Genomic DNA, 16,093 nt, shown 5'->3' on the forward strand with positions numbered 1-16,093 from the left:
AGCTCAAAGGCCTAGAATATTCTTGCTGGACAAGACTGGGTAAGCTGCTCACAAGCAGCTCAAGGTCTGTAGTGGTGGGACCCCATTCTTCAGGATGATGCAGAGACCAGCAACAAGTGGCATGCATGCAGCCCTTGGAGATTCTAGTGAGTGACTCCTGTAGACCTAAGCAAGCTGCTCACAAACAGCTCTCCCAGGCCTGCTTAATCTTTTTCTCGATCCTTCTTCTGTAAAGAATTAGGTTCAAAGGGTTTTTTGGGACCCACGAGGAGTTGAAGGCCCAATGAAATAAAAGGGGGGCCTGGGGTATTTTTTGGTCTGCAGCTATGGTGCGCCCGGAAGATAGCCATACAAGCAATAGCTTGAGTGTCCAAGCAGCTCAACATGGTCTGGGTACTGCAGGGCCTGAAATTCTTTTTACTTTTTCAGAAGATTTGCACAGAGAAGGAGGACTCCTCAGACCTTTGCCATATTCTTGGAGTGTAAGGCATGCTTTGTTCAGGAGGCAACCCCCTCATTGGAGCATTTTGAAGCTGCTCAAACCCAAGCCTTTGCTAGAAGGCCACTTGGCAGCCATGCATTGGAGCATTTTGAAGCAGCTCAAGACCTGTAGTCCCTATAATTCTCAGTTTTTGAGGCCTTGCAAAGGGTCCACGACCTCAAAAGTTCACAGCTTATGCACCTATATTCCCATTTCTTTCAAGCATTTCATGTATTCACTTCAAAGTAGTTTAAGTTTTATCACATTTCTTGTACCCAAGCTTCATTGAATCGATTAATGGAGTTTGTTTGATCCTTTTTACTGCATTGTCTTTCTTTCCATTGTTCTAACAACAAGGGAGAAATACTTTAAGTCCTTAGCCCGACAAGGCAACCAACGAACCATCACGAGGCCTTACTCTTGAAGCCGAGCACGATCACTCGATAGAAGTCAGACTTTGAGGCACGAAGGCCTTAAAAGCAATTCGGACAGACTTGTCCTGGCACGCCGTCGCATTCCAAGCCAATTTGGTTTTGACACTTTTTGTGGAGAAACACCTTGATAATATTCAACCTTTTTGGCCAATCCAATTGTTTTGCTTGTTCGTCTTTGCTGAAAATCGAAGCCAAGCTTCCCCTTTCGAGGTACTCATAAACCAGAAATGAGTTACGGGCATGTGAACAGAACCCAAAAAACTTTACTATGTTGCGATGCCTAATTTCAGTTAGTGCCCTTACCTCGTTCAAGAAACCTGGAGGATCGTCCTTCTCAGACGTGGGATGAAGTTTCTTCACGGCCACTGTATTGGCTGATGGAAGTGTTGCTTTGTAGACGGCTCCATATCCTCCTTTTCCAATGCAATACGCAGCATCAAAATTCTCTGTGGCTTCTAGGATATTAGTGTACATTTCTCTTCCGTCGTAGATTGATATAGAAAAGAGATCTTTATATTTGGAGGCATCTTTTGCTTGTGACTCTCTCTTTCTTCGATCGGAAATGATTAGAAATCCAGCAAATGCACCTAGAAGTAAAAGCGCTCCACCAAGAGGGAGCACGATTACAAGAACAAGTGTCCGGTTGTCCTTTTTCTGTGAGGTGTGTCTGTTCACTGCAAATTGATTTTTGCATGGCTGCAATCCTGTGACATTTCCACACAAGCCTTTGTTCCCTTGGAGACTCTCTTTTGTAGTATTCATGAAGGCTTTGCCGATGGGAATGGGACCCTCCAACTCATTGAAGGATATGTCAATGTGCACCAACCAATTCATTTCTTTGAACTCGTTTGGAATTAAGCCAGACAGATTGTTGTGGGATAGGTTTAACAACTCCAAACTCTTGAAACCTGCGATCTCCGATGGTATCTCCCCCGTAAGTGAATTTCGACTGAGATCGACATGAGACAAGGGAGATATCTTTCCCAACTGTCCTGGGATTTCTTGACTAAAATTGTTGTTGCTCAAGTTCAAATAATGTAGTTTGATGCAATTCTCTAGTTTTCCAGCTGATATTGGCCCACTTAACCTGTTTATCAACAGGTCAAGCTTTTCTAGTCCAGTCAGTGATCCGATTTCTCTTGGTATACCACCGGAAAGCTGGTTGTCATTTAGATATAGTTCCCATAAAGAACTCAACTTCCCTAACTCCTTTGGAATTGCTCCAGTCATATGATTCGACGAAAGATCAAGCCTGTGTAGTTGAGTTGAATCTCCCAACTCCAGTGATATGCTGCCTGTGATATTGTTCCCTGCCATCCGCAGGGATTGCAATTTCGGGCACTTACTCCAGTTTCCAGTGATTTCGCCATAGAATTTGTTGTGACTTAGATCCAAGTAGTCGAGATGTGGGTAGACCCCAAAATCTTCTGATATGTTTCCAGTGAGTTGGTTGGCGGACTCTGACTAGGCTAGAGCAATCTCTCAAGCTTCTAGGAATATGGCCCGTTAGCTGATTGGCGATGACTGTGAAATTCTGAAGCTTCCCACCTTGGCAAATATCCGGGAGATTCCCGGAAAATTGATTTCCGTTCATTTCCAACTCGATCAAGTTTTTCAAATTGTGAAATTCTTGTGGAATAGGACCAGAAAGGTTATTTGCACCCAAGAATAAGTACGATAATTCAGACAAGTCTCCTAACGAAGATGGAATGGAACTGTTAAGTTGGTTATCATTCAATTCCAAGTTGACAAGAGACTTCAAGTTTCCTAGTTCATTCGGAATGGAACCGTTAAGTTGGTTATCATTCAATTCCAAGTTGACAAGAGACTTCAAGTTTCCTAGTTCATTCGGAATGGAGCCAGAAAGTGTGTTGTTGAATAGTCTCAACGAAGTCAGGCGATTCAAGTTTCCAAAAGATGAAGGAATGGGACCAGTTAGTCTACTGCTATGCAGGTTAACCAACTCAAGATTTGTGAGATTTCCTATTGCTTCAGGAATGGAGCCAGAAAGTCGATTGAGAAACAGGTGTAGATGAACCAAGTTGCTCAAATTGCACAAAGAAGGAGGAATGGGACCACTAAGAGAATTGTTGGACAAAGCAAGCTCAGAAAGAGACTTCAACTGTCCTATCTCTGGAGGAATTGAGCCGTTAAATTGATTTTCGAACAAATGCAGTGATTCAAGATTTCTTAAAAGACCAATTTCCTGTGGAATATTTCCAGAAAACTCATTTCCTGACAAATCAAGGTAGACAAGCGGGAGTGAACTGATTTGAGATGGGATAGGACCATAGAGTTTATTCACGCTTAGCTCAAAATATGCAAGATTAGGGAGCAATGAGAATGGAAAGGTCTCGAGAGTACCTTTTATGCTTGAACCCGTTAGGTTCAACCGGGTGACTCTTCCTTCAGCATTGCAAGAAACCCCAAACCAGTTACATGGGCTACTAGCACTTGAACTGGAGCCATTTTTTGTACCAGGTGTCCATGTTGTTAGGACTGAACTATTGGCACTCTGAAGGGTTTCTTTCCATTTGAGGAGAGCATTAGCCTCTTCAAAAGAAGCGGAGGCAGTATCCGGTGAGGAAAAAAGTACGACGGAAAGGACGATGGAAACAGGGCAGAGTAGTTTCTGTAAAAGCCCCATGTTTTGTTTCTTTCTTTTTTGGTGTGTGTTTGATGATGATCAAGTTTGTAATTTATAGTGACAAGTGGTTCAGTGTCCCCATGTTTACTGATAGTTTAGTCGTAACTATCTGTAAAAAGAGAGGAGAAATGAGGATCAGCTGTAGAAAGACTTCTTTTAGGTCAAGGTCTTTGTCTTAATTTGTGGAAAAGATCGGTCTTTTCCAACATCGTTATGCTTTTGGAAAGTGCTTTAGAAATAATTTCAGCTACACGAATGTTGAAAGAAACAAGTGGATGTAATGACCCGACTCGCATACGGATTCACACTCTTGATGTAAAACCGAGTGGTATATAAGACTTGCAGCTTGCACTATAATAGATTAGATTCTGGTAACGGAATACGAACAAATTTTGGTTAAGAATCATCATTGTGGTTTATAATCTAAAATGTTGCATGGTTATATAGAGGCGACATTACATGGACTCCGATACAATTATCTTAGTTTGATCTCGGAGTATGGGGCCAAAAGTTGGGTATGGGTTGGAGAACTATGCCTAGATGCTTGTTTGTATTATGTTTCATACAATTATGCTAGGGTAATATGTTGTGGATTATTCAAGATTTACTTGGAATGAAGTGAGATTAGGAAACGAGATATGTAATCAATCCCTCTTCTATGTCAAAGGCTAGAAATGTTTACTTTCAAGCTAATGTGAGATTTTTCTTCAAATCCCATAAAATTAAGAAAATTCGAGTCTAACTTCTAAGTGGTAGAGTCCGTGTAAAATTGATTGGTAGGGTTGTGTTTCTGTTACTAACGAAGAAATTTGTTAAAACTGTAGTGCATCTTGCTTGGGTTGGTTAGGAAAGAGTGTGAACTCCAATTTAGAGCATCTCCATCCCATCTCTCACTCGTTCGCCATTTGGAGACTAAAAAATAGTACTCCCTCCGTCCCATTTTCTTTGGACTTTTTTGATATTCGTGTCGTTCTTCAAACTCTTATATCTTCCAATATGAATATCCAAAAATATGCAATATGGATCTTGTTTGATAGTTCTCGATTAGATCTATAATACAAAGTTTTCAAAATTATGAAAAATATTACTATAAATTGAGAGATATAAGAGTTTGAAAAATGACACGAATATTGAAAAAGATCAAAGAAAATGGGACATAGAGAGTATATATAATAGTAATAAATCTCTATTTCGAGAATTGACGAGTCTCTTAAAATACTCCATAGGTCTCCAAATTTAGAGCATCAAAAACGAAATCTTTATGAGTCAGTGGTGAATCTGCTTTCTAAATCAGTCAATGGTTCATCTTCTTGTCGCGTTATTGACCCGATGGAACCAATCTTCACTTATTCCAAATTTTATTTTATAGTTAGTGGAAGTGAGTGATGTTTCCATGTTTCCATCACAGAAACTACTGGGATGCTGGTGCACATGAGACAACTTTGATAGATTACATTTGCGCATGCATTGAGTGTAGACTAAACCAACTTTTTCATCTTTAAACTAAACCAACTTACTCGAGTTTAATTCGTGTTCGATGGACTCGGACTGAAAATACATCAGGTTAGAACGCATCTTAAAGCTCTACTGAAACTTGGGATCGGCATGAATGCTAGTGCAATTTTAAAGCTTGTTACTGTTGGAAAAATTGGCTGCTGCAAATTCTGAACTGTTGGCGAAATCTCTACCAAATCTGAAACACGCTTCGAGTCACGACTATGTCGCTTTCCTAAAGACAGAATTTGCCCCCACCAAATGGTATGCAAAGGGTTACAGCAAATCTGCCTTCAAAATAAATCGAAGCCCGAAATCAAAGTTCTTTCCGTTTGCGTTTGCACTAACGAAACGGACAGAATACCTGCTGAACGGAAATGAGAACCGAGAACCACTACGTTCTATTTTCTGCAGCAAAACAGAATGCAGAATGAATTCTAGGAAGTATAGAGAGAGATGTGAAATTTTGGATTTTTTGTGTGCATATCAGCACTGGATTCTGCTAAGTAGTGGTCTATTTATAGGCCACTACGCACCCATTGAGAATTGGTATGCACCCGATCTAGTCTGACCGTTGGATCAGATCCTACCGTCTAGATCGATCAGTCACACCCAGTCACACCGAACTAGTGTGCTGTTTCACTCACACCCAATCGGATATGATCCAATCCGTTGGATCGAGCCCATTCGCGGTCGACGGCTGCGATCGCAACTCCACGGACCAGCGCTCCCGTACGCACGAGTCGCACCCGATTGGAACCACCCCGTGTGACACGCGACATCCACGTCAGCATCTCCTTACTGCCAACTCGCAATAAGAAATGGCCCCATTGAGAATGGGTATGCACCCGATCTAGTCTGACCATTGGATCAGATCCTACGGTCTAGATCGATCAGTCACACCCAGTCACACCGAACTAGTGTGCTGTTTCACTCACACCCAATCGGATTTGATCCAATCCGTTGGATCGAGCTCAATCGCGGTCGACGGCTGCGATCGCAACTCCACGGACCAGCGCACCAGTACGCACGAGTTGCACCCGATCGAAACCACCCCGTGTGACACGCGGCATCCACGTCAACGTCTCCTTACTGCCAACTCGCAATAAGAAATGGTGCCCACAAGGCACCTAGCGCTGACGTGCTAAGTGCAAAGTGCGCCGTTAAAGCGCTACAATGCACCACAACCCACGCCACGCGCGCGTGCGCGTGCGTGTATGAGTGTGTACCGGCTCTGCCGGTATGGTACGAAGCACGAAAGGGCTGCACCACACTAGATCATTAGTTACTTATATTAGGAATGTTTCCTAATATATACCACTCCAACATCTCTCAGCTAACCAATGTGGGACAAAGCTCACAAAGAGAAAAACAAGCATTCTAAGGAAACAAAGGAAATTTACAAAACCAAAACCGACGACTCTTTTATTTTGAAAATCTCTAACAATCCCCCACCATTTTCGAAATACAGATGAAATATTCTCGATTCTTATTACAAGGTTTATGCATACTTAAATAGTGTCTTGCGACTTCAACTATTCACTTAGTGAAAACATATCAAAGCTGATCAGGGCAGCATAGTAGACGTGTCTTTGAACTAGTTGTCCTCTGTCGACCAACCGGACGTGTCTCACACATAATCCTCCAAATAATGCAGATATCCCAATCGGTTGACCCGTGAACTGGCCTTGGGTCTTTTATCTTGATTTCATGAACGTTCTATGGTCTAGCCCCTGTGACCTATAGGAAGCGGCACCACCTCCACATTCACATAGGTAGATCGCTATCCGTGCTCCTATAACATTAGCACAAAACAATCTATTAAGAACTAAGTAGTTCAACCTCCTTTGTATCCCATTATAGGTACAAAACACTTTACCTTGGAATGTGTAAAATAGCTTTAAAGTGTTTCCAATCACGACATATGGTGTAGTTTCTCATTGAACTCAAGAGATTGAGAGTATCAACCGGTTGAGTTGAGTTTCCACCAGGAGTGATTAAACTAATTGGGCAAAAGTCTCATTCCCTTTAATGTTTTTAACACCAAATCCCTTGCACGGCCTTTTGTATAAGGATCCGCCAAGTTTTGACTTGACTTAACAAAATCAATGGTTATCACCCCATCAACAATCAATTGTCTCACATAGCTATGTCTAAGTCCTATATGCCTGGACTTTCCATTATACACTTGGTTATACACTCGCGATAACGTAGCTTGACTATCACGATGCAGCGATACAGGTGGCATAGGCTTAGGTCACACTGGAATTTCCAGCAACAGATTTCTAAGCCATTCTACCTCCTTACTACCAGAAGCTAATGCTACAAACTCGGCTGCCATGGTCGAGTCTGTTATCAACGTTTGCTTCTTAGATCCCCAGGAGATTGACCCTCCACCAAGTGTAAACACCCAACCACTCGTTGACGAGTGATCATTCCGCTCAGTAATCCAACTAGCATCAGTGTATCCTTCTAGAACCGAAGGATATCCACTATAGACTATTCCATAATCTATAGTCCCTTTGAGGTACCGCAGTACTCTATATACTGCATGCCAATGCACATGCCCAGGATTATTAGTATACCTACTAAGTCTCCCCACCGCATATGCAATGTCTGGTTTTGTACTTGTCATGGCATACATCAAGCTGCCAATCACTCTAGAATACTCTAGTTGTGACACCGCTCTCCCCTCATTAAGATCCAATGGTGATTGAGAGTCATACGGAATAGACACCGGTTTGCTTTCTAAGTAATTAAACTTCTTTAAAATCTTCTCAATGTAATGTTCCTGGGATAGAATCAAGTGACCACCACTTCTTTTAATTCTTATACCCAATATTACATCAGCAATACCTATATCTTTCATACTAAAATTAGCAGAAAGAAAAACTTTTGTACTCTGAATGCTCTCTTGGTCTGTACCAAAAATAAGCATATCGTCTACGTACAAACAGATAATGACTCCTCGTTTGCCATTAAATTTACTATACACGCACTTATCTGATTGGTGTATTGTAAAATCATTTGACACAACCACTTTGTTAAACTTCCCGTGCCATTGCTTAGGTGCTTGCTTAAGTCCGTAAAGAGACTTTATAAGCTTGCAAACTTTGTGCTCATAACCTTGCACAACAAACCCCTCTGGTTGCTTCATATAGATTTCCTCATCTAACTCACCATTAAGGAATGCAGTCTTGACATTCATTTGGTGTATCTCAAACTTGTATATAGAAGCAAGAGCAATTAAAACTCTAATTGTTGAGATTCTAGCAACCGGGGCATAGGTATCAAAGTAATCAATACCTTCTTTCTGAGTAAAGCCTTTGGCTACAAGTCTGACCTTGAACTTATCAATAGTTCCATCAATTTTCATTTTCTTCTTGAAAATCCATTTACAAGCAATTGGCTTAGAATCAGGTGGTAAATCCGCCAGAACCCATGTATTATTACCCATGATAGAGTCCATCTCATCTTGGATAGCCTCTTTCCAAAAAGCCACGTCTTGTGATTTCATTGCTTTCTCAAATGTCAAAGGATCATTTTCAACGTGAAGTGAAAATACATTGTGAACACATGAAGTCTCTCTAGTGCCTTCAACTAGATAAACTATGAAATCAGGACCAAACGTTTTCTCCGTCCGAACTCGTTTGCTCCTTCTCAATTCAACTTGTTTCTCAGGTTCATTTCCTTTAACTGGAACCTCTAAAGGCTCGTTGTCCTCTTCGGACATCAAAGGAAACTCTTCCGAATCTTTATTAGATTCCAAATCTTTACTAGATTTTAACCTTAGAATTCTGTCAAATCTGTTTTCATAGAACACTGCATCTCGAGATTCAATGATGGTGTTGATGGACACAACATCATTAGGCTCGGCCACTAGAAACCTATATGCTTTACTGTGCAAAGCATATCCAAGGAATACACACTCGATTCCTTTTGGACCCAGTTTCTTCCTTTTAGGTCCAGGCAATCTCACAATCGCCCTACATCCCCAAGTCTTAAAATAACTCAAGTTTGGTTTCCTTTTTGCCCAGAGTTCATATGGAGTAATGTTAGACTTTTTAAGAGGTACTCTATTCATGATATAAGCAGCGGTAAGTATGGCTTCGCCCCACAAACCTTTATTTAATCCTGTATTGCTTAGCATAACAACTACCATCTCAGATAAAGTTCTATTCTTCCTTTCGGCCACTCCATTCTGTTGTGGTGTATAAGGTGCAGTTACTTCATGAATTATCCCTACTGATTCACAATAATCAGGGAAGTGATATTCACCACCCCTGTCAGAACTAAGACGTTTTATCTTTAAACCACATTGGTTTTCAACTTCAGCCTTATATGCAACAAATTTATCAAGTACTTCATCTTTGGAATGAAGCAAATAGATATAGCAAAATTTTGAATAATCATCTATGAATGTTGCCATATAAAGTTTTCCGCCTCTAGTAGGAGTGCTATGAAAATCACATACATCACTATGAATCAATTCAAGTAATGAAGAAGTCCGCTCAATTTTAGGAAATGGCAATCTGGTTTTCTTTGATTCCAAACAAATCTTGCATTTATCAACCATATCATTATCAGATTTAGGAATTAGTCCAGATTTTATCATGCAATCCATTTTCCTTGTACTGATATGTCCTAAATGAGTATGCCATAAAGAAAAAGAATCAAGCATATAAGCAGAAACAACTGTGTTATTAATATTAAGCATAAACATCCCCTCGGTTACATAGCCTTTGCCAACAAACACACCACCCTTGGACACAACAATTTTGCCCGACTCAAACACTACTTTAAAACCAAACTTATTAAGTAGACTTGCAGACACGAGATTCTTCCTAACTTCCGATACATGATACACATCAGTAAGAGTCAGCGTCTTGCCAGAAGTGAACTCCAAGTCCACTTTGCCTTTTCCCTTAACTGATGTAGTTGACGCATTTCCCATGAACAGAACGGTACCATCTGCAACTGGACTATACTCAGTAAAGAACCTCTTGTCATTGCAGACATGCTTTGTCGCACCAGAATTAACCCACCAACCTCCAGCATCATCGAGGATATTCGCCTCGGAAACAACAGCAATGAATTTAGAATTCTTTGCCCCAGATGCTCCTGGATTTTCACCAGAGTTCTTCCTTTTCAGGATTTTGCAATCTTTCTTAAGATGCCTAGGTTTGCCGCAATGCCAGCAACCAGTGTCGGTAGGATCCCGCTTATGCTTCTTCCACTTTCCAGAAGACTTATCACCGTCCCTGTTCTTGCGTTTCTTGTTGGAACTTTCTTCCACCACATGTACTTTGGAAGTAGAATTATCCTTACCCTCCTGACGCCTTGTCTCTTCCTCCACCCGAAGGTGTTGGGCCAACTAATCAAGGGTAAATTCCTCGGTCTTGTGTTTGAGTTCCTTTCTGTAATCTTTCCAAGATGCAGGCAGTTTGTCAATAACAGAGTAGACAATAATAGATTCATCCATATGCATATTCTTAACCTTAAACTGACTGAGAATATACTGAATCTCATGCAACTGATCAATGACCGGCTTTGTATCAACCATGCGATAATTCATAAACTGACTAACAAGAAATTTCTTACTGGTAGCGTCATCAGAAAGATACTTATCGTTAAGTGCATCCCAAAGTTCCTTTGCTGTCATTGAATTCTGATAGACGTCGAATAGTGAATCCGACAGTGCATTGAGGATGTGTCCTCTACAGATGTAGTCATCATTCTCCCACTTGCCCCTTTCACGGGCCTGCTCCATAGTTTCATCATCTGAATTTTTTCGGTATCTCCGGACTCGGAGTAGTCAGAACATACACCACTTTCAGGGTCGTTAGCAAGAAGTGCATCTTCTTCTCCCAATGCCTGAAATTTCCACCTTCAAACCGCTCCAATTTCAGAAAGTCTTGTGTCATCTTCTGTAGAGACATCGCCATCGCAAATACTGTCTTTAGATTGTTGGAAAAATTGGCTGCTGCAAATTCTGAAATGTTGGCGAAATCTCCACCAAATCTGAAACACGCTTCGAGTCACGACTATGTCGCTTTCCTAAAGACAGTATTTGCCCCCACCAAATGGTATGCAAAGGGTTACAGCAAATCTGCCTTCAAGATAAATCGAAGCCTGAACTCAAAGTTCTTTCCGTTTGCGTTTGCACTAACGAAACGAACAGAATACTTGCTGAACGAAAATGAGAACCGAGAACCACTGCGTTCTATTTTCTGCAGCAAAACAGAATGCATAATGAATGCTAGGAATTATAGAGAGAGATGTGGAATTTTGGATTTTTTGTGTGTATATCAGCACTGGATTCTGCTAAGTAAGGGTCTATTTATAGGCCACTACGCACCATTGAATTCTGCTAAGTAAGGGTCTATTTATAGGCCACTACGCACCATTGAGAATGGGTATGCACTCGATCTAGTCTGACCATTGGATCAGATCCTACGGTCTAGATCAATCAGTCACACCGAGTCACACCGAACTGGTGAGCTGTTTCACTCACACCCAATCGGATTTAATCCAATCCGTTGGATCGAGCCCATTCGAGGTCGACGGCTGCGATCACAACTCCACGGACCAGCACACCCATACGCACGAGTCGCACCCGATCGGAATTACCCCGTGTGACTCACTTGCCACGCGTGTGACATGCGGCATCCACGTCAGCGTCTCCTTACTGCCAACTCGCAATAAGAAATGGCGCCCACAAGGCGCCTAGCGCTGACATGCTAAGTGCAAAGTGCGCCGCTAAAGCACCACAATACACCACAGCCCAAGCCGCAAGCGCATGCCTGTGCGTGTGTGAGTGTGTACCGGCTCTACCGGTATGGTGCGAAGCACCAAATGGCTGCACTACACTAGATCATTAGTTACTTATATTAGGAATGTTTCCTAATATATACCACTCCAACATCTCTTAGCTAACCAATGTGGGACAAAGCTCACAAAGAGGAAAACAAGCATTCTAAGAAAACAAAGGAAATTTACAAAACCAAAACCGACGACTCTTTTATTTTGAAAATCTCTAACAGTTATGCTTTGCTTGGCTTAACTTGTTTATTGTTATAATAGAATCATGCCCTTGGTTTACCCTTGTTCAAACAAATCTTTTGAAGACTTATATGCTGAATTCAAGGTCCACAACGACCAAATTGTTATGCTTTACAAAATTTGCAATCGTGTAGGTAAAGTTTTCAAAGGGAGCTACTATTTTCTGCACTTATATTATTATTATTATTATTATTGAAATGCTGCACTTGTATTATTTTGTGTATTGTTAGTCGGTATTTTGAGTTATAATGCCTGGACTGGGGGTATATATATACAGACACAAATCTTCTTATAAGGGCGCTCTTGCCGTATTAAGGTAAAGACGTTCCTTTCCCGACCAAATTGCGATAATCTGAGCCGCTCAATGTGTGTAGAACATGATTTTAAGGGTACCCGGTGAGTAATCAGCAAAAAAAAAGAGACCGGAAATGGCTTGATCCGGACAGTTTTTGGTTGTATTTTATAGAACAGTTCAAATAAAAACTGCTCAAACCAAGCCCTTTCCGGTCTTTTTTTTTTGCTGATTTTTCGCGGGTACCCTTAAAATCACATTCTGAACATATTGAGCGGCTTGGATCATTGAAATTTGGTCAGAAAAGGGGAGGTTTGCACGTTAATATGGTAAGGGCGCCCTTATAAGAAGTGGATATATATATGTGTATATATAGCTAAAACTACTCAGATCAAGCCCTTTCCGGTTATTTTTTTGTTGATTTCTCATGGATACCTTTAAAATAATGTTCTGATCACATTGAGCGGCTCAAATCATTAAAATTTGATTAGGTGTTTTTTAGATGTTTTTATAGGTGTCTTTGGAACCACCCCAATATACACACACACACACACACACACATATACGGGGCGATTTCGGGAACAATTAATTAGACACCTAAAAAAATGCCTCATAATTTTCGATCAAATTTTGATGATCCGAGCCGCTTAATGTGATCAGAACATGATTTTAAGGGTACCTGCGAGAAATTAGCAAAAAAATTGACCGAAAAAGGTTTGATCTGAGCGGTTTTCAGCTTAGATTTGATGAACGGTTCAATTAAAAACTGCTCAAAATAAACACTTTCCGATCATATTTTTTGCTAATTTCTCATGGGCACCCTTAAAATCATATTATGCACACATTGAACGGTTCAGATCATAAAAATTTGATCGGGAACTATGAGATTGAGATTTGGGGTGTTTTTTTAGGTATTTTTTGGGTGTCTCTTGAACCGCACCGATATACGGGGCGGTTCCAGGGACAACTAATTAAACACCTAAAAAAATAACTCATAGTTTTCGATCAAATTTTAATGATCCGAGCCACTCAATGTGATCGAACGTGATTTTAAGGATACCAGCGATAAATCAGAAAAAAGGACCAGAAATGGCTTGATCTGAGCAGTTTTTAGCTTAGATATAATGAACGGTTCAATTAAAAATTGCTCAAAGTAAGCACTTTTCGGTCATATATTTTGCTAATTTCGCATAGGCACCTTTAAAATCACATTCTGCACTCATTGAACGGTTCAGATCATAAAAATTTGATCGGGAACAATGAGATTGAGATTTGAGGTATTTTTTAGGTGTTTAATTGGTTGTCTACCGAAGCGCCCCGATATATATATATATATATATATATATATATATATATATATATATATATATATATATATATATATATATATATATATATATATATATATATATATATATATATATATATATATATATCAGGGGCTGTAGCCCTTTCAGACTTGAATTCCGATTAAGCTGGACTAATAGCCTTGCCTTCGACGGTGCGAGAACCAGCTTCCAACAAAAAAAAACCAAAGTTTTGAGGATGGCCTAATATCTATATAGGGACAGGTCCTTGTTGTATCAAAATCCTTCGGTTGAACCCTCTGATGGCATCCCTCCTTCTTATTGGCAAAAGAAACCTTGATCTCAAGGAATTAAGCTATGACGCTTATGTAGCCCTAGCAATAGCCTTTGTTTCTTCGGTGAAAATCCCATTCATAGTTTATTGAAAGCATTAAAGCAAAGACCGGGAATGAATCCATCCATGAAGGCTGCTAGCAGGAATACGGGAATAAAGCTATTTCGCTTCTTGGTATCTTTGCCTGCCTGTAATGACCACGATGCGCTCTCGCTTCGATTGAGACCTACTGACTTCCAACTTGAACTTAGACAATGAAGAGGACGAGAGCACACCACTCCTCGGTGCGAAGGTCGCATTGGCTTATTTGGTGAAATCGAAAGTTCACACTCAGCGTGAAGGAAAGCACTTCTACTCTCTCTGAGCCCGGGCCCCCTGCACCGGCTGAGGAAGAACTCCTTATAAGGAAGAAGGAGAAAGTGAAGGATGACCTGCGACTACTCCTACAATTGGGGTATGACAAGCAGGCGCGGCGTGCCCCAGCGGTTGAGAAAATCCTCCATGATCTTAAGATTGATCATGAAACAGATGCTACCTTCTTAGAGACTCTACGCGATCACTTAACCTATCTGAGCAATCAGTATTCCGGGGGCCCCCGTAAGTTCGATAAGAAAGGACTGGCATATCTTAAGTATTGGATTTTTTGGACCAAGAAAGAGAAAGACAACTAAACGGGGGCTTGGCTTTCGTTATGGTAGTGGAGTTCTAACATTTGAATTTCTCTTACATTCTACGTTCCCAAAACGGATCCTATCAAATAATTCACATTTTCTATGATCATCTCTATTTCAGGTATTCGGGGAATCCTCCTTAATAGACGAAATATTCCTATTATGTCAATGCCAATTGAGTCAATGTTATTAGCTGTGAATTCAAACTTTTTGGTATTTTCTGTTTCTTCGGATGATATGATGGGTCAATCATTTGCTTCATTGGTTCCAATGGTGGCAGCTGCGGAATCCGCTATTTGGTCAGCCATTTTCGTTATTACTTTCCGAGTCCGAGGGACTATTGCTGTCGAATCTATTAATAGCATTCAAGGTTAAAGATGACTCCTAGAGAGTTACCAAAATACGAAGTTCTCTTCTCCTTTCGTTCTCTTCTTTCTTTTTGATTTTCACTTGGTTGGCAGGGTCAGGGCCTTTCTCGCTGGGCGAGCGCATCCGATTCAAAAGTCCTTTCCTAACAAACTATGATGCGATAGAGCGAACAGAGGCCAAGATGTGTAGTAGGCCAAGCCCCGCCACGAAAGGAAAGAAAGCCTAAGAGGTCTCCTGCCCTTAAGAAAAGACACATCTGTTCATAGCGAAAGATGAATTCACACGAAGACGCGAAAGACCTATCGAAGATGCAGGATCTCAAATAGATAGAGAAGAGGCCCATGGTCTGTGGCCGACTTAAGATCATAAGATAAGAGGGTGGATTCGCCCACTAGCAAAGAGGTCTGGTCTGATTGAAAGTCCCATCCTGTGGGATCAGATCCTACTCAAGACCTTCATCAACCAGGACTGGCTGAAGCAGACGTTGATTTAAATAGTTTCCAACGGCGAAAATCCGTCTCTTGGCCCCTCCCTCATACGTCATACCCAGTCGGCCGAGGTTTATTCTATTGGTGGGGACCTGTAAGTCAGAAAGTCAGGCCCTTAGGCCCTTTTCATATCGATCTAAATCGATTCCTGAGAATGAGAACATTTTCTTCTTACGATCCAAAGCATACCGCGTCCTTTCCGAATCCCGATACTGCTGCAATTGACAACCGGCTCCATCCGATCAAGTGAATCCCTGCGCTTGCTTCCTTCGTTGGCTTGAACTGAAGTCCGAGCTCCTACAAGGAGGATGCCTCATGTTCCTTCCTCTCTTCACTCTCTGGATTCCTATCTGCATTCTTCTAGTACAAAGGCCTATCCTTTCACTTTCAAATGGAGTGAAGCCAGCGCTTAGGGGCTGAGGGGAGAACAAATGAATTGTATAAGCACCTATACTCTTCCTTAAGGATGTCCCCCTTCAAGAGCTAGTCTAATCACTAAAATAGGGGGTAGCCT

At 41.2% G+C, this 16,093-nt stretch overlaps 2 protein-coding genes across 2 annotated transcripts in view; both read right to left on the reverse strand.

The window, feature by feature from the left end:
* The window catches only part of LOC131332148 (MDIS1-interacting receptor like kinase 2-like), a 48,201-nt gene extending 45,630 nt beyond the window's left edge, over nucleotides 1–2,571 (reverse strand). The window contains exon 1 of the mRNA XM_058366228.1: nucleotides 1,039–2,571. Within this exon, the coding sequence (XP_058222211.1) occupies nucleotides 1,039–2,232 (1,194 nt within the window). The 5' untranslated portion in view covers nucleotides 2,233–2,571. The remainder of the gene's footprint in view (nucleotides 1–1,038) is intronic.
* LOC131332146 (MDIS1-interacting receptor like kinase 2-like) overlaps nucleotides 1–16,093 on the reverse strand; it is an 88,290-nt gene that overhangs the window by 48,223 nt on the left and 23,974 nt on the right. The gene's annotated exons all lie outside the window — the stretch shown is intronic.

This window comes from Rhododendron vialii, chromosome 7a (genome assembly GCF_030253575.1).
Source record: "Rhododendron vialii isolate Sample 1 chromosome 7a, ASM3025357v1".
Classification (NCBI taxonomy): Eukaryota; Viridiplantae; Streptophyta; class Magnoliopsida; order Ericales; family Ericaceae; genus Rhododendron; species Rhododendron vialii.